Source organism: Microcebus murinus, chromosome 18 (genome assembly GCF_040939455.1).
Source record: "Microcebus murinus isolate Inina chromosome 18, M.murinus_Inina_mat1.0, whole genome shotgun sequence".
In the NCBI taxonomy this organism is placed as follows: domain Eukaryota; kingdom Metazoa; phylum Chordata; class Mammalia; order Primates; family Cheirogaleidae; genus Microcebus; species Microcebus murinus.
Genome location: NC_134121.1, coordinates 51,180,250 through 51,199,468, shown reverse-complemented (window position 1 = coordinate 51,199,468; position 19,219 = coordinate 51,180,250). Strand labels below are relative to the sequence as shown.

General features: G+C 35.5%; 1 protein-coding gene across 3 annotated transcripts in view; it reads right to left on the bottom strand.

The window, feature by feature from the left end:
• CEP112 (centrosomal protein 112) overlaps nt 1-19,219 on the bottom strand; it is a 430,862-nt gene that overhangs the window by 290,840 nt on the left and 120,803 nt on the right. For all 3 annotated transcript variants that reach the window (XM_075994691.1, XM_075994693.1, XM_012747355.2), the window contains 3 exons: nt 18,352-18,444; nt 17,549-17,608; nt 1,843-1,922 (listed from right to left, as the gene is read on the bottom strand). In XM_075994691.1, coding sequence (XP_075850806.1) covers nt 1,843-1,922; nt 17,549-17,608; nt 18,352-18,444 — 233 coding nt within the window. The remainder of the gene's footprint in view (nt 1-1,842; nt 1,923-17,548; nt 17,609-18,351; nt 18,445-19,219) is intronic.

Below are 19,219 nucleotides of genomic sequence, written 5' to 3'. Positions count from 1 at the left end.
CATGCTTTTAACCTACACTAAACTCAAACCACCTGGAAGAGTTCATTCAGGTCAAAGCAAATTTAAAATTTAAATACAGAAATAGTTTTATTTCTGGTACAATAATATCTACCTTTCTCTACATATTTGTTCTATTTTAATGTTGTATACAGCAAACTATAGAATCTTCAGGGCTCTCTGACCAGGCAACAATAAAAGATACTATAATGTTATATGCATAAACTCCCAATATCCCACTAAAAAATCTTTGTGACTTCTGATTGCACTTATTGTCAATTACTTTAATACCTACTCTAAGTATTTCAGTGCCTAACCTGCAGTGTAATGTCATTAAGAACATCATTATATCTTGAGAACTATCTTCTAAACCTTTTATTTCTTTTAGTATGATGTTACAATGTATAAACATTGTAGGTACAAAACAAATATTTGTTTATTCCCTATTATATAATGGCATTATCCCTTCCCTTAGAGGTATAAAATACAAATCAATAAACCAATAAATAAAATATAAAGAAATTTAAACAAACAGAGGTAAAGTAGAACAAAAGAGAAAAAGTATGGTAAATTCAATAAAATTAATGAAGGAAACCTCATGAAGAAAGTTTTTATCAATTATTTTAAGGAGAAAAAAATGGATTAATAAGGAATAAAGATAGGGTGTCCTATTCATTAAAAAAATGCAAGAATGTCCTAGTTTTGTCATTATTCAAGTTGGAGTAGAAAATACATTTATATTACTCAATGTTTAATGAATATTATTGTTCTCTTCTGATTGTATCTAATTCATACTGGTGATGTAAATAAATAAGTAATAAGTCCTTATATAGATAAAAATTGATATCTTGTGATGCCATAGCACATAAATTATTTTAAGATGTTCTATTCAGTAACTGAATCAATACATTACTAACAAGCAAAGTGGGGGAGAGGGAATGGTTATGCAAACTCCCCAAACAGAATGTGTTACTAAGTTTGTTTGATCCTGGATGTTCTTTTTGGCCTTTCTGTGAGTTATTCCTATTAGGAGGCTTAGGGAATCAAGAAAAATGGAATTAGCTTATTCTCTGGGAGTTTGCTAGGTATACTGACCTCAAGGAAGCTTCCCTTCTTAAATCACTATCTTGGGTCAGGTACCCTACTGACCTTCCTCCAATTAGAGTTATTATCACTCAATATTGTAATTGTCAAATTTCTTAAATATCTTTCCAACTGGACTATATCATCCTATGTGAAGGATACATTGCCTTACACTTGGTGAAAACTCAATATTTATTGAAAATAAAATCCATGTTTTCCAGCTAAAAACTGCAAGGTCAAAACTAGTAATAAGTAGGGCATAATCAACTTAGTAAATGAATGGAGAAGACAAATAAAATCTAACACTTTCATGTATTTCTAAGTATTATATCACAAGACAAAACCTTTCCTAAACAATGCCTGTATAGTAATCTATTTTCAAATATAACAACTGAAACATTTCATTATCCAAATTTTTTCAATAAAACCTGCAGTGGGCTTTCTAAATGTTCTAAGATCTAAATCTTATTTTTAAAAAAATCTGTTTTCATTTAAGAGGGAGAAATCATCTGAAACCACTAAGCTCTGTTTTCTTACATTCCTATCACTTAGAAATAGCTAAACTGATTTTTCTTGTTTTTTAAAAAAATTACTGGCTAATAATAAAAATCTGAAAACAGAGATTTGTGATAGAAAGCTGACACAAACCAATCCATACCAAGCTTCTTATGAAAATATTATATTTCAGTTATAGTTACTTAATTTGGCTCATAGTTTGGTATAAGAGTATTTTTTAATTAAATGTATTATAATTTTACTCACTTCAAAGCTTCCTCAAATTTATGAATTTTCTTTTGAGCATCTTCTTTTTCTTTATCAAGTTCACTCTGCAAGTCATGAACCTACCATGACAAGGACATGTAAAATTTATTGGAAAACAGTAAAGTTTACTCAAAAGAGAAATACAAGCAATAAAACAGTTATCTCAAATCCATTTGTAATATAAAATTAGATTTAGACATGTCAAGATAGAACCTTGGTCAACCATAATCATTTACCATAGGATGATTTCAATACTATATTTCTAATACCAATTTTCTGTTCAAAGTTAATTGCTTGAACCTACCTGCATGTGGATTCTTTTTAAATGAATTGATATGGAAGAAAATGAAAAAGGAGCAATCACTTTTGATTTTTTTAAATTACATTTTAGCCAAAGGAAAAAAATATCATGAGATTCAGAGAATAAAATAAATGATGTGTCTACATTCCCCAAACACACAAGGTTTATAATTCTTCTTTCCACTGCTAGGAATAATTTGTAGAACCATTTACTGAATTTGGGAGGAAATCCCCACACCATGTGGCTTCCTTTGAGTAAATCAATTACAGGGGCTAAATGAAAATTTGTCTCCACAGAAAGTCCTTCATATGCAAATGCAGATAAGCATACCCAGTGTGGACATTATAAAGATCTTAAAATATGAAAAGGAAACTTTGGTACAGCCAGATGAAAAGGAAGGAGTAAAACACAGTGATGGTTCCACATACATGGCAATTGAGGATGCAGCACCTTAGCTTGTAGGTAAGAAAGCTAGAGTTACTTAGTAGAGTGGGAATACCTGCTACAGACCCACTGACAACCAAAGTGAGGCTGAAAGTGAAACTAAACTGGTAGACAGTGGAGATAAGAGAGGAATCACAAGAACAAGAACGACAAAACAACAAAATATACACACACTATGACAAACCATATCAAACACTCAAACAGTGCTAGCCAAAAGTACCTGTAAGTTAGTTAGTTATATTAGTTTAGATGGGGACCTATTTAACTCAAACCCTATGTTCTTTGACCTTTTCTTTTTATAATTCTCTTGTATTGTTCCCCTTGGTGTTCTAGTAAAATAAATAAATTAATAAAATCAATGTCCACTTATAAACTAAAAGAAGTAAGGGTAGAGAGGAAATTTTCATTGATAATATCAAAAGGCTCCTATTGGCTGCTATGATGGTAACCTCTAAAATGAGAAAAAACAAAAGCAGAGAAAAAAATGCATGAGAATTAGGAAACAGGAACTCCTCTCCGCCATATTTTAAAGGGTAAATTTAAAATATCTCATGAGAACTATTTTTCTTCTCAGGAAGAATAAGAACAACGTGCCCTGCAAATGTTTGCCACTACAATTATTTTACTTTATATTGGAAGAAAAAAAGAAAAGTCTGTTCAAAATTTTACCAGGTTCAAGACTTAAATTATTATCTTACATATCTTGGCTCCCTAACGTGTATTACAGTGCTTGGCACATAGTAAACATGTTAAATTGGAGTACAAACATAACTAAAGCAACAAAAGCACCGTTCCAACACAAATCTAGTCTTTTCTTTTTTATTTCTTTTTTTTATATAATTTTAAATTCTTTAAATTTAAAAATTTATTTATAGTAGAGACAGGGTCTCACTCTTGCTCAGGCTGGTTTCAAACTCCTGACCTTGAGCAATCCATCCGCCTCGCCCTCCAGAGTGCTAGGATTACAGGCGTGAGCCACCGTGCCCAGCCAAATCTAGTCTTTTCAATGCAAAGAATCATAGATGAAAACCCCCAAATAAAACTCAGATATGACCTAATCTAAAGATTCTGGACACATGTTTTAATTATAGTAAAATCCTTTCTTGAAATAAAAAACAAAATACCAATTTATAAAACACACAGAGAAAAGTAAATCTATTCAAGTAGAAGATGGGGGAAGGACAGTTGGGAAGAAAGTTAAAGGGAGAAACTAATATCTCAAATGTTATTTTCCATTGTTGTTTGCTTATACATATTTATCTATCCTTTTGCTTTAATCTTTCTTTATTAATTAATTAAAGTCTCTTGCAAATATCACATAGTTGGATTTGGCCCAAATTTATAGATTTTTTTCTTTTCATAGGGAAAATTATTGGATTTACTGCTATCACCAAAATATTCTTATATGTGCCATTTTTTCCTGCTTCCTGGCTTTTCTTGTTCCGAACTTCTCCATGTTCTGATAGATTAATAGAGAGACAGAAACAGAAAATTGCTTTTTCCAGATTTTTTGACATATAAATGGCAAATAAGAATTATAAATATTTAATGTGTACAACATGGTGTTTTTAAAATTTCTTTTAATTGACAAATGACAAACTGTATATACATATGGTATTCTACTAAGTGAAGTATCACAAGAATGGAAAAATAAGCACCACATGTACTCACCATCAAATTGGTATCAACTAATCAACACTTAAGTGCATATATAGTAATAATATTCATTGGGTGTCAGGCAGAATTGGAGTGGGGAGAGAGGGATGGGTATATACACATCTAATGGATGTGGTGCGCACTGTCTGGGGGATGGACCCGCTTCATGCTCTGACTTGGGTGGGGCAAAAGCAATATACGTAACCTAAACATTTGTACCCCTATAATATGCTGAAATAAAAAAATTTAAAAATACATATGTATACATATGGCATACAATGTGAAGTTTTGATATATGTATACATTATGGGAAGATTAAATCAAGATAATTAACATAGCTATCATATATATTTATCATTTTTGTAATGAGAACATTTAAAGTCTACTCTCTTAGCAATTTTCAAGTATACTGTACATTATTAATTATAATCGCCATGCTGTACAATAAATCGCCAGAACTTATTCCCCTGTCTAAACTAAAACTTTGTACCCTTTAACCAACATTTACCCATTCCTCCCATCTCCTGGTAACCACAATTCTATTATCTACTTCTATGAGTCTGACTTTTTTCTTTTTAGATTCCACATAGAAATGAGAGATCATGCAGTATTTTGTCCTCCAGGTTCATCCATGTTATCACAAATGAAGAATTTTCGTCTTTTTTTAAGACTGAATAGTATTCCACTGTGTATACATATCACATTTTCTTTATCTATTCATCCATACATGAACATTTAGGTTGATCCTGTATCTTGGCTATTGTGAACAGTGCTACAATGAATATGGGAGTGCAGATATTAATATCTATTTGACATACTCATTTCATTTCCTTTGGATATATATCCAGAATGGGAATTGCTGAATCACATAGTAGTTCTATTTTTAGTGTTTTGGGAACCTCCATGTTGTTTGCCATGACTGTACCAATTTATATTCCCACCAACAGAGTACAAGAGTTTTCTTTTCTCTAGGGCTGGCCTTAGCTCAGCGGTTCCTTCGATCGCATGTCAACAACTTCTCTGTGTAGTCAGAGCGGTTCGATACCCACCCGCGGGCGCTCTCCAGCCCTTTAAAAAAAAAAAAAAAAAAAAAAAAAAGAGTTTTCTTTTCTCTAAATCCTGACCAACACTTCTCATCCTTTTAGGTTTTGTGTTTTGTTTTGTTTTGTTTTTTATAAAAGCCATTCTAACAGATGTGAGATGATATCTCATTGTAGTTTTGATTAGCCTTTCCCTGAAGATTAGTAATGTTGAGAATTTTTCATATACTTGTTGGCCATTTCTACGTCTTCTTTGGAGAAATGTCTATTCAGGTCCTTGGCCCATCTTTTAATCATCAAATTATTTGGGTTTTTTGGTTCGTTTTGGTTTGGGGGGGGTTGTTTTGGTTTGTTTCATTTTTCTGCTATTGAGTTGTTTGAATTCCTTATATAGTTTGAATATTAACTCTTTATCAGATGTATGGTTTGCAAATATTTTCTCCCAATCTGTAGGTTGCCTCTTCACTCTATTGATTGTTTAATTTGCTGTGCAAAAACTTTTTAGTTTGATGTAATCCCATTTGTCTATTTTTGCCTATCATTTATTGTTATATTCAAGAAATTTTTGCCAAAACCAATGTCAAGAAGCTTTTCCTCTATGTTTTCTAGTAGTTTCACAGTTTTAGATTATAATTTAAGTCATTAGTCTATTTTTGTTGATTTTTATACATGGGATAAAATAAAGGTTTAATTTCATTATTCTGCATGTGGCTAGCCAGTTTTCCCAAACCACTTATTGAAGAGACTGGCCTTTCCCCATGATGTGATCTTAGTAACTTTACTGAAGATGAATTGACCATAAATGCCCAGATTTATTTCCTAGTTATTCTGTTCAATTGGTCTGTATGTCTGTTTTTATGTCTGTACCATACTTTTTTGATTACTTTAGCTGTGTAGTATATTTTGAAAACAGAAAGTATGAAGTCTCCAGCTTTGTTCTTCTTTCTAAAGAATTTTTGGGCTATCAGAGGTTTTTGTGGTTCCATCAGAATTTTAGGATAGTTTTATCAAATTCTGTGAAAAACGCCACTGAAATTTTGATAGGGATTTCACTGAATCCCTATCAAAATCACTGTGGGTAGCATGAACATTTTAACAATATTAATTCTTCTAATCTATGAACTTCAAATATCTTTCCATTTATTTGTATCTTCTTCAATTTCTTTCATCAATGTTTTATAGTTTTCAATATACAGATCTTTTACCTCCTTGGTTAAATGTATTCTTAATTATTTTGTAGGACATTGTAAATGAGATTTTTCTTATGAATAATTTCTTTCTTGGATAGTTCATTGTTCATGTATAAACATACAACTAATTTCTGAATGTTAATTTTGTATCCTGAAATTTTCGAGAATTCATTTATTACTTCTAACAGTTTTTTTTGGTAGAATCTTTAGGGTTTTCTACATGTAAGATCCTGTCATCTGAAAACTGAGACAAATTTACTTCTTGCTTTCTAATTTCGATGCCTTTTATTTCTTTCTCTTGCCTAATTTCTCTGGCTAGGACTTCCAGCATTATGTTGACTAAATGTGGTAACAACAGATATTCTTGTCTTGTTCCTGATCTTACAGGAAAAGCATTCAGTTTTCTTCCATTGAATATGATATTAATATTTGCTTTGGGTTTGTGATATATGGCCTTTATTATGTAGAAGTACATTTCCTCTATATCTAGTTTGTTTAGAATTTTTATCATAAAATGATATTGAATTTTGTCAAATGCTTTTTCTACATATATAAAGATGGTTATATGATTTTTACCCTTCATTCTGTTAATGTGGTGTGTCACATTTATTGATTTGTCTTTGTTGAGCAATCCTTGCATCCCAAGAATAAACCCACTTGGTCATATAGTATCTGATCCTTTTAATGTGTTATTTAATTTGATTTGATAGAATTTTGTTGAAGATTTTTGCATCTATGTCCCTCAGGGATATTAGCTTGTATTTTTTTCTTGTAGTATCCTTGGATACGACACTTTTTAATTTCACCAATGATGCTATAAAGATTTCACAATTATTTTTAACCTCTATTTTTCTAATATTTAGCAAGTGAAAAATTTAATTATATGTTCTGTCTCTTAAAATGATAGCTCAGCACATGTTTACTTCTCCCTCACGTAGTCATTTTAGTTTTCTTTTATATAACCTGAGGATGTTAATCCAGATGGTTGTTTTAAATTTTTTTGAACTTTACATACCTTCTCTTTCAAGAATCTCTTCTAACACTTGCATTGTATGTACTGCATATACAATAAATACTTAAATTCATCCTTATTTTAGTAAATTTTGGCATTCCCCACTACTCCTTTTTCATTCTTCAGTATTTTTTGTTTGATTTGTTGTTGTTGTTGTTCACAGCCAATAGGTGTGGTGTGCACTGTCTGGGGAATGGACACACTTGAAGCTCTGACTCAGGTGGGGAAAATGCAATATATGTAACCTAAACATTTATACCCTCATAATATGCTGAAATAAAAAAAATAAAAAATAAAGTAAAAATCATGTAAGTAGCAGTTGAAAAACACTATCTAATATATTATATGTAAAGCTGTGAACATTTTAAATTATCTTAAATATAATTTAAAGAATTGTACATAAATGCTAAGTATAGGAATAACAATATTTTAATGGTTTTGAACTCCATTAGACTTTATATCTCATTTGTTAAATATTTACATAAGAATGATTTTAAGTAGATATCTTAATTCAGCACTTTTTAGAATATGCATGCTTAACATCTGTCTTGTGAACTTCTCTAAGTAAACAGCACCATCTTTTACTGTCTGGTGCCTGTTTAGAAAACAAGCAATAGGTTATTTGTAGGAGACAGGTGTTTCCTTGCTAGTAAAATCATTTAGCCTAACCATTTCCTGATTTAACAGATTAGGACACTTCATCAAACAATGACATTTAGTTTTACTACTTATTATTTGTTTGATGTTCAAAGATCTTAAGAACAGGCAATAGCCACTAGAGAGCAATAAAGACCATTAGATAATATGTGTGTGCTTAAATTAGGGGCAGCATCTGATGCTGTTTCTTTTACCTCAAAGACAAGTTAGAATGGTATGCTCCCATCCTGCTGCTTTCTTACAGGCATTAGAAAATAATGTCATTCAAATGGCATTTCCTCCTTCTGAACAGATATTCAGAACTAAGTTTTATTCCAAAAGTTATTGAATGTGCACACCTGTAACACTGTGTGACAAACAAAAGCCCTATACATCCCATTTAACTATCCAGTTACACAGTCCAGGACTATGTAAGATTTATGTAAGCTCTTTGAGCAGTCAAAAAGGATATTCCCAAAGGGGGGTACAAGACATCAAATCTTCAAGGCTTGAGATCACAGCAGGTTTAATAAAGAAAGAAGAACAGATGTCAATTTAAAAGGGGGAGATTATGGAATTAATTGTAAAACAAAAACTGACATGCTGAGCAACATTTTCCTCCAATATAAATAAAGTTAGACTATATGCAATATGAACAAATATGATCATTTTTCTTTTAAATGTTGCTATTATTTTAAACAAGTCTTATTATTCACATTGAAAACAATTAATATTCTTTAATTAGTTACTTTATTAAAAAGCTAGGCCAATTCATACCTCATGGAAAGGGAACAGCTATAGTTATGATGCCTAATAAAAAGGATTTACATCTGCTCCCTGAAATGAAATATAATAGGAATGGTCAGAAGGTTACTAGGTAAAGATGAATTGAGCTCTAATATTCCCTTTCTTGTTTATGTTCATCAGGGAGAGGGGCTGACAGCAAAAACCTTAATTTACTTAGTGGCTACATACCACAAAAGATAGTGGTAGGAGAAAGATTTTCTTTCTACGTCAATCTCTATATCTAATACCCTCAGTTGGACTTAAAGAAGTTTGAGATAAGAATACATTCTCATACAATTAGTAAGTGTGTGCCCTTCTCTTTGCCACTAGCCCATCTGTCTCACAGATACACAGATACCATCTCTCAGGAAGAGAGCTGACCACAGTGTAACAGAGCAGGAGGCCAGGAAGGTGTTCCTTAATAGGCAGGAAGCCAGTGATCTGCCCAAAAAATGAACAATGGACTAACAAGTACATCCAGAGGATCCACAGACCTTATACAGTGGGGAGCAAGTCTTATGATAATACATGTTCTTCTTTCGGTAAGTAAGATATTTATGAAGCTGTATGGCTCAGCAGTAGAGACTGAAAATATGTTTTTTATTTCAGTAAAAGCAATATTTCCCTTTCCTGTTCAGATATCATTTTATAGACATGAAATATGCTTAAGATCTTGAATTGAGCTGGATTAAAACTTTAGCAATAAGAAAATGTATTATAAAGAGCACATACAGAGGTCAATACATGTCAGAAGAAACACTCACTTTTCTAAATGATAGAAACATTCTTCTTCCCATACATTAAGCCCTTGGAGAGCAGAGTTTATGTGTAATTCATTCTCAACCCCACCTTAGTACCTAATATGATACCTTGCCCAATGTAAGCATTTAATGGTTATCTGTTGAGTGTCTACATGGAGTATCTACATGAGTGTCTACATAAGATGTGGTATTACAAAATATTTTAAGAATATGTTGTACATATTTTGAACATGACATAAACCATGTTTAATTTTATTTTTTTTTAATTATTTTTTTTATTTTGGTATATTATGGGGGTACAGATTTTAAGGTTTCAATAAATGCCCATTTCTCCCCCTCCCCCCAAAAGTCTGAGTCTCCATCATGACCATCCCCCAGATGGTGCACATCTCACTCACTATGTATGTATATACCCGCCCCCCTCCCCCCTCCCACCTGCCCAATACCCTATTACTGTAGCACCTATGTGTCCACTTAGGTGCTACTCAGTTAATACCAGTTTGCTGGAGAATATATCTGGTGCTTGTTTTTCCATTCTTGGGATACTTCACTTAGTAGTATGGGTTCCAGCTCTAACCAGGAAAATATAAGGTGTGCTATATCACCGTTGTTTCTTAGAGCTGAATAGTACTCCATGGTGTACATATACCACATTTTATTAATCCATTCTTTGATTGATGGGCACTTGGGCTGTTTCCACAGCCTTGCAATTATGAATTGTGCTGCTATAAACATTCGAATGCAGGTGTCTTTTTTGTAGAGTGTCACTGGATCATTTGGGTAGATGCCCAGCAATGGGATTGCTGGGTCAAATGGTAGATACACTTGTATCGCTTTAAGGTATCTCCATATTGCTTTCCACAGAGGTTGAACTAGTTTGCAGTCCCACCAGCAGTGTAGGAGTGTTCCTCTCTCTCCGCAACCACGCCAGCATTTATTGTTTGGAGATTTTTTGATAAAGGCCATTCTAACTGGGGTTAAGTGATATCTCATTGTGGTTTTGATTTGCATTTCCATGATGATTAGAGATGATGAGCATTTCTTCATATGTTTGTTGGCCATTCTTCTGTCTTCTTTAGAAAAATTTCTGTTCAAGTCCTTTGCCCACTTTTTAATGGGGTTATTTGATTTTTTCTTCCTAATTTTCGTGAGTTCTAAGTATATTCTAGTTATCAGTCCCTTATCGGATGCATAGGATGCAAAAATTTTCTCCCATTCTGTAAGTTGTCTGTTTACTTTCATGACTATTTCTTTGGCTGTGCAGAAGCTTTGTAGTTTGATCATGTCCCATTTATTTATTTTTGTTGCTGCTGTGATTGCCTTTGGGGACTTCTTCATAAACTCTTTGCCCAGGCCGATGTCTAGGAGAGTGTTTCCAACTTTTTCCTCTAGAGTTCTGATAGTTTCATATCTTAGGTTTAAGTCTGTTATCCAGCGTGAGTTGGTTTTTGTGAGAGGTGAAAGGTGTGGGTCCTGTTTTAGCCTTCTACAGGTGGCTATCCAGTTTTCCCAGCACCATTTATTGAAGAGGGATTCTTTTCCCCAGCGTATGTTTTTGTCTGCTTTGTCAAAGATGAGATGGCTATATGAGGATGGTTTTATATCAGGATTCTCACATTTGTTCCACTGGTCAATATTCCTGTTTTTGTGTCAATACCATATTGTTTTAATTACTACAGCTTTGTAGTATAGTTTGATATCTGGCATATTAATGCCTCCCATTTTGTTTTTGTTGCCTAGAATTGCTCTTGATATTCGGGGTCTTCTTTGGTTCCATACGAAGCGTAAAATTATTTTTTCTATATCTGTGAAGAATGCTGATGGGATTTTAATAGGTATTGCATTGAATCTGTAGATCAGTTTGGGTAGTATAGACATTTTGATGATATTGAGTCTGCCGATCCACGAGCATGGTATGGATTTCCATCTGTTTACATCCTCTGCTATTTCCTTCCTCAGTGTTTCATAGTTCTCCCTGTAGAGGTCTTTTACCTCTTTGGTTAAATATATTCCTAGGTACTTTAATTTCTTTGTTGCTATTGTGAAGGGAATTGAGTCTTTGATTTGGTTCTCAATTAGATTGTTGTTGGCGTATATGAATGCCTCTGATTTCTGTGTATTAATTTTGTATCCTGAGACTTTACTAAATTCATTGATCAGTTCCAGGAGTTTCTTGGTTGAATCCTTGGGGTTTTCTAGATACAATATCATATCATCAGCAAACAGTGAAAGTTTGAACTCTTCTGCCCCTATTTGGATACCTTTGATTCCATTTTCCTGTCTGATTGCTGTAGCCAAGACTTCCAGCACTATGTTGAACAGAAGTGGAGATAGTGGGCAGCCTTGTCTGGTTCCAGTTCTAAGTGGGAATGATTTCAATCTTTCCCCATTCAGTATGATGTTGGCTATGGGTCTGTCATATATGGCTTGTATCATTTTTAGGTATGTCCCTTCTATGCCTATTTTCTTAAGTGTTCGTATCATGAAAGGGTGTTGAATTTTGTCAAAAGCTTTTTCTGCATCTATTGAAAGGATCATGTGGTCTTTTTTTTTGCTTCTGTTTATGTGGTGAATTGCATTTATAGATTTACGTATGTTGAACCATCCCTGCATCCCTGGGATGAAGCCCACTTGGTCGTGGTGGATTATTTTTTTGATAAGTGTCTGGATTCGGTTAGCTAAGATTTTGTTGAAAATTTTTGCATCTATATTCATTAGGGATATTGGTCTGTAGTTTTCTTTTTTTGTTGCATCCTTTCCTGGTTTGGGTATCAGAGTAATATTCGCTTCATAAAAGGTGTCGGGGAGGTTTCCGTTCTTCTCGATGTTGTGGAATAGTTTCTGCAAGATAGGTACTAGTTCTTCTTTGTAAGTGTGGTAAAATTCGGGTGTGAAGCCATCTGGACCGGGACTTTTCTTTTTAGGGAGATTTTTAATTGCTGTTTCTATTTCAGCTGTTGAGATTGGTCTGTTCAGGGAATCTATTTCTTCCTGGTTGAGCCTAGGGAGGCTGTGTGTTTCTAGAAATTTGTCCATTTCCTCCACATTTTCCAGTTTGTGTGCATAAAGATTTTTGTAGTATTCATAAATTGTATCTTGTATCTCTTTGGGATCAGTTGTGATATCTCCTTTTTTATTCCTGATGGAGCTTATGAGAGATTTCTCTTTTCTGCTTTTCGTTAGCTTAGCCAACGGCGTGTCAATCTTGTTTATTTTTTCAAAGAACCAACTTTTTGTTTTATTAATCTCCTGAATAGCTTTCCTGTTTTCAATTTCGTTTAGTTCTGATTTGATCTTGTTGATTTCACTTCTTCTGCTGGGTTTGGGGTTGGTCTGTTCTTCTCTTTCCAGCTCTTTGAGTCATTTCATTAGATTGTCTATTTGTGATCTTCTTGCCTTTTGGTTATAGGCGTTTATGGAGATAAACTTTCCTCTCAGAACTGCTTTAGCTGTGTCCCAGAGGAGTTGATAACTTGTCTCTCCATTGTCATTTTCTTCATAGATGTTTTTTATTTCCGTCTTGATTTCTTCATTTACGAAGTAATCATTTAGTAGGAGGTTGTTTAATTTCCACGTTTTTGTGTAGAAATGTGAGTTTCTGTTACGGTTGATTTCTAGTTTTATTCCACTGTGATCTGAGAAGGTACATGGTATGATTTCTATTTTTTTAAATTTCTTGAGATTTTCTTTGTGTCCTAGGATATGGTCAATCTTAGAGAATGTCCCGTGAGCTGATGAGAAGAACGTATATTCAGTGGATTTTGGGTAGAATGTTCTGTAGATGTCTGTCAGACCCAATTGTTCTAGAGTTTTGTTTAAGTCCATTATTTCTTTATTAATTTTCTGTTTGGAGGATCTGTCTCGTGCCGTCAGTGGGGTGTTGAAATCCCCGGCGATTATGGAGTTGCTATTAATCCATTTGCTTAGCTCCAGTAAGGTTTGCTTTATGAATCTGGGTGCACCTAAGTTGGGTGCATATATATTTTAAATTGTTATCTCTTCTTGTTGGACTGTGCCCTTCACCATTACATAATGACCCTCTTTGTCTTTTACTACTTTTGTTGGTTTAAAAACTAAATCGTCTGAAATTAGAACTGCCACACCAGCCTTCTTTTGGCTTCTATTTGCTTGGAATATTGATCTCCACCCTTTTATTTTTAGTCTATGTGCATCCTTGCAGGTTAAATGTGTTTCCTGAAGACAGCATATACTTGGCCTGTATTTTCTTATCCATTCAGCCAGCCTATGTCTCTTGAGTGGAGAGTTTAAGCCATTCACATTTATTGAGAGAACTGCTAGGTAGGGTAGATTACTGATCATTCTGTTGGGTTGGATGTTGTTGCTATGATTTCTGTCTTGAGCCATTGTAATATCTGGCCTTTAATATCTTTGGGTTTTGGTTGTTTTTATGTCCGTGGATTATTATTATGATGTTCCGTGCATAACGCTGTTTTAAGTACTTCTTGTAGGGCTGGTCTTGTCTTGGTGAATTCTCTGAGCCTTTGCTTGTCTGAGAATGTTTTTATTTCTCCTTCATATATGAAGCTTAGTTTTGCAGGGAATAATATTCTAGGCTGGGCATTGTTTTGTTTCAAAAGAGTGAGAATGGGGCCCCAGTCTCTCCTTGCTTGTAAAGTCTCATTAGAGAAGTCTGATGTTATTCGAATTGGCTTTCCCTTGTATGTCACTTGCTTCTTTTGTCTTACAGCTCTTAGAAGGGCCTCTTTAGTTGATACTTTGGTCAGTCTGATGACTGCATGACGTGACATCTTCCTGTTTGCATTGAATCTCCCAGGGGTCCTCTGGGCCTCTTGAACTTGTATATCGAGATTTTGAGCAAGGCCTGGGAAATTTTCCTCTATTATATCTTCAAAAAGCTTGTCCAGCCCTTGAGTGTTGTCTTCCTCCCCTTAGGCTAAACCTATGACCCTCACGTTAGGTTTTTTCACATAATCCCACAGCTCTTGTAGACTTTGCTCTTTTCTCTTGTTTCTCTGCTCTATTTCTGTGACTGATTTATTTAATTGGAGGGTGTTATCTTCAAGCTCTGAGATTCTTTCTTCTGCTTCATCTACCCTGTTCTTGAGACTTTCCACTGTATTTTGTAGTTCCTTGAATTGATTCTTCATTTCCAGGAGTTCGGTTACACTTTTCTTCAATGTGTCTATTTCTTTTCTCATATCCTGGAGACTTTTTGTGGTTTCTTGGTGTTGGTTGTTGAGTTGTTGTTGCAGCTGGGTGAGTGTTCTTATGTTCCACATACGAAATTCCTCTTCTGTCATATTGGTTGCCTGATTTTGGTCGGTGTCCGTTTCTAGGGGGCTGGTGCTCCTCTTTGGGGGTGTGTTTTCCGTTTGGTTCTTCATATTTCCTGAGTTCTTTCGCTGATTTCTTCCCATGTCGATCGGTTGTTGTTTCTTTCCTTAGGTTATTGTTTGGGTATTCACACACCTTGTTTAGTTTCTGAGGCGTTAGGTGGTGCCTGTGGGTGAAATTGGACCACTCCCTGTATATTGAGTCAGTGGGTGCCGTGGAAAGGCTGTGCAAGATGCCGTCCCTGTCAGTAGGTGGCGTTTGCTTGGAGGAACGGGCTATGGTGTTGATTTTGAGTCCTGTTATCAGCTCTCGTTCTGGGCGGAGCTGGGTTGGGTAAGCCTGCCCTCAGGCCGTTAGCAGGGGTCAAAGTTCTGTTCTCTGCTGTCAGGGCGGGGCTGGAATGGTCCCTCTCAGCCAGAAAGTCTGGGTGTGGGGGTGGGGCTGTCTGAGACCCACAGTCTGCAGCAGGCCTCGCTTCTTTCCACCCTCCCCAACTCCGCAGCTACTCCTGGGCCTCTGCCAGCAGGCCAGACCACAAGCCACCAGGCCTCCCCGGACTGTGATGCCGGCGGGGAGGTTCCCTGCACAGGAACGCCACCTGGGTTGGGCGCACGGCCTCCTCCTGGGAGGAGGGTTGCCCTCTAGGACGCCGATCCGCCCCTGGAGGCACACAGACCTCAGTAGGCCGTTCACGTATAATCCTTCTGTGCCCCGGGCAATGCTAGCCCTTGGTGCAGGGGATCTGGTCTGCAGGTCCGACCTCTGGGTCCCAGAGTTCAAACTGTATTCCCACCAGGGAGAGGATTTCCGGTCCTAATTCACCCACAGGGAGCCCAAGCTGGGTCTATGTCTCTCAGCCTCTGAGTCGGCACCGTTTTCCTGGGAACACAGTGCCAGCAGCACCTGGGAGGGCGGGCGGGGTCCCAAACGGGAAGGTCCCGTTCCCTGGAGGTGCCTCCGGCTGGTGGCTGTATTGTCTCTCTGGGCAGCCGCGGGTAGGGTCGGCGGAGGGGAGGAGGAGGCAATATGGCGCCTGCCGCGCGGCTCTCCGTGCACACGGAGGTGCCCGGAGGAAGTTGGGAACCTGGTGCCACGTCTGCTACAGGCTCACCGTTGGCAGGCGGTGGCAGTCTCTGGGCTGATGTCCGCAGGTCTCTCCACCCGCTGGGAAGCCCACCAGCAGTCCCGAATGCAGGGGAGGGGAAACAGCAAATCCACCTACCCTTGCCGCTGGTCTCCGGGCTGCTCCGGTGGTCTCAGCCTGCAGTTCCCCTCCGCAGCCTCCTCCCGTGGAGTCTCCCGGGGTCTCAGGTACCCCTCCTTCCGGCCCTTGTCCGCTGTATGCTCGTCTTCTTGCTTCTTTCCTCTAGTTTCTGCTAGAATCGGTCTTTTCTGCAGAGACCCTCTGTCTGGCGGTGTTACTTGTCCGCCATCTTGCTCCGCCCCCATCCATGTTTAATTTTAATTTGTATGTATCTTAATTAGTTGAAAGGTTAACCTTTTTCTCGTTTTCCATTATATATATAATGGAAATATATATATATTATATATATATGTTACAAGTAGATTAATTTGGTAAATATTAGAATAGCAAATAATTATAGAAGCAGCAACACCCTTGCTATTTCAACTAGTCTTTCACTTTCTTATAGTAAACAACAATTTCAAAATTGAAGTTTCATAGTTACAAATCTATAGAACTCTGTACTTTGCTGCCTCTGGTATTAAATGTGCCAATAAGCCCCCAGTTCTTACTGATAACAGGGATGACAACATATGTTGGTAGAAATAGTATTATAAACAAGAAACAATTATTAATCATTTTTGAATAGTTCTCATTTTTTCATTGTTCTATGTTCTTTGGTTAAATATTTAAAGTCCTCATTCCACAAATGAGAAAAGCATACACTTTATATGATACTGATTGTATCATAAACTAATTAAAAGACAATATAATTTGAAAGTATTATTACAAAAAGTTAAGATAATAATACAATCATCCCACCATAACCATAGGGATTGGTTCCAGGACCCTTGAGGATACCAACATCTGAGGATACTCAAGTCCCTGATATAAAATAGCACAGTATTTGCATGTAACCTACACGCATCCTCCCATACTTCATATCATCTCTAAATTACTTGTAATACCTAATACAATGCCTATACATCACTTCATTTGTATGGATTCAAAGTAGCATCTGTGTGGCAAATTCAAGTTTTGCTTTTTGGAACTTTGTGTAATTTTTCTTTGTGAATATTTTCAATCCACAGTTGATTGAATTCATGGATGCAGAACCCACAGTTATGGAGGGCCGACTATACTCTTCACTAATTAAATATAACATGCAAGTAGTATTTCAATGTTGATATAATTAATTGAACTGAAGAAGTTTATAAACATAGATAAAGAAGCAAAATTTAATCACTGGCTAGCTAAAGTTAACTTAGAAACAAATTATTCTTTAAGGGTGAGAATGTTTGGCTTTTTTATAAAAATCAGCAGTCATTAATGCCTCATTTTCTATTTTAAATGTTTTATAGCTTCCAACGAAACATATTACCTTTTTTTCATAGGTGCGTTTTAAATTACTTTTCTCCATTTGAGACTTATTTTCTTGATCCTGTAAATGATAAATATTTATTTTTATTATAGCTAAAATTGCTACTGAAAATAAAATTAGTAATCTAATGAAATCAATGAATCTACTTGATGTCAAACTTTATTTCAGAGTTTTGCATATCATTAAGAGAACCCTACCTGCCCCATTTTCCAAGCTACAATTAGAAATAGGAGTAGCTTCATATTATAGGGCATAAAACCCTAGTTATCTAAAGATCTTACTATTCCCAAAAGTACCTATGTTGCAGTGTTAGAAACCCTTTCTGCTCCTTTGGATTAGGATATTACTTTTAAAATGACCAACTGAGTCAATATGGAGATGATAGATTGGAAGTTATACCAGTCCTTGGTACTTTTGATACTTTTTGATTATGAGAGAAAAGGAAAGATCTAAAAGGTGTGTGTGTGTGTGTGTGTGTGTGTGAGAGAGAGAGAGAGAGAGAGAGACATTATTTGTAGATAATTTAAAAAGAGGAAATTATTCTAAAATAATAATATACTTAAATAGGTTTATTTTTGAAACTAATCTCAAAAAAGAGATCATTCAAATTAAAATTATTGTCCTTTATTCTCTACATCTTATTAGCATCTGCCTTTGTTAAAAATTTTTTAAACAAAAAATTATACAAAAGGCTATTTCCATTTCTGAGAGTATTTTTTTTAATTGACTCTCATGTATACATATAAATCAAGAAAAGGAAAGGTGTGTTTGGCCATTGTTCTGTGTAGAAATATAAGACTCACCCTTAGTTGTTGCTTTCTTTGAAGTTCTGATTCCTGTAACTGCTGTTTTAATTGACAGATGTTCTGTTCTAATTCCTCAATCATACCAGATGACTACAAGGATTTTAAGAAGAAGAATAAAAAGCAGAATATTGATTTTTGTACAATCTTATAACTTCTGGTTGAAAAAAATATACTTTTTTTCTCCTAAAAGTTCAATCAGAATTAAAATTGCCTGTAAATCTGAGTAGAAAATGTTTTTAAAAGACAGTATAAATATCCTTTAAAGTAAAAATAAAAATTAAATGCTGTATAGTATTTAATGTTATGAAATGTAACACCAATATAAAATAATAGGTTTATAGAAGTCTTTTCAAATTTTAATTATAAAACTAAAGAAGAACCCAAGATCTCAAAATAATAGTAATAATAATAATGATATATATATTATAGTTACTCTGAAAAATGTATTATTAACACAACTAAGCATTTCTTCTTAGGATTTATGTGTTTCCTTCTTTAAAAACTTTGGTACTTAAAAGGTTAACTTATAGCATAATTCAGTTTATTAAATATTTATGTTAGGCCGGGCGTGGTGGCTCACGCCTGTAATCCTAGCACTTTGGGAGGCCGAGTCGGGCGGATTGCTCAAGGTCAGGAGTTCGAAACCAGCCTGAGCGAGACCCCGTCTCTACCAAAAATAGAAATAAATTAATTGACCAACTAAAAATATATATATACAAAAAATTAGCCGGGCATGGTGGCGCATGCCTGTAGTCCCAGCTACTCGGGAGGCTGAGGCAGTAGGATCGCTAAGGCCCGGAGATTGAGGTTGCTGTGAGCCAGGCTGACGCCACGGCACTCACTCTAGCCTGGGCAACAAAGTGAG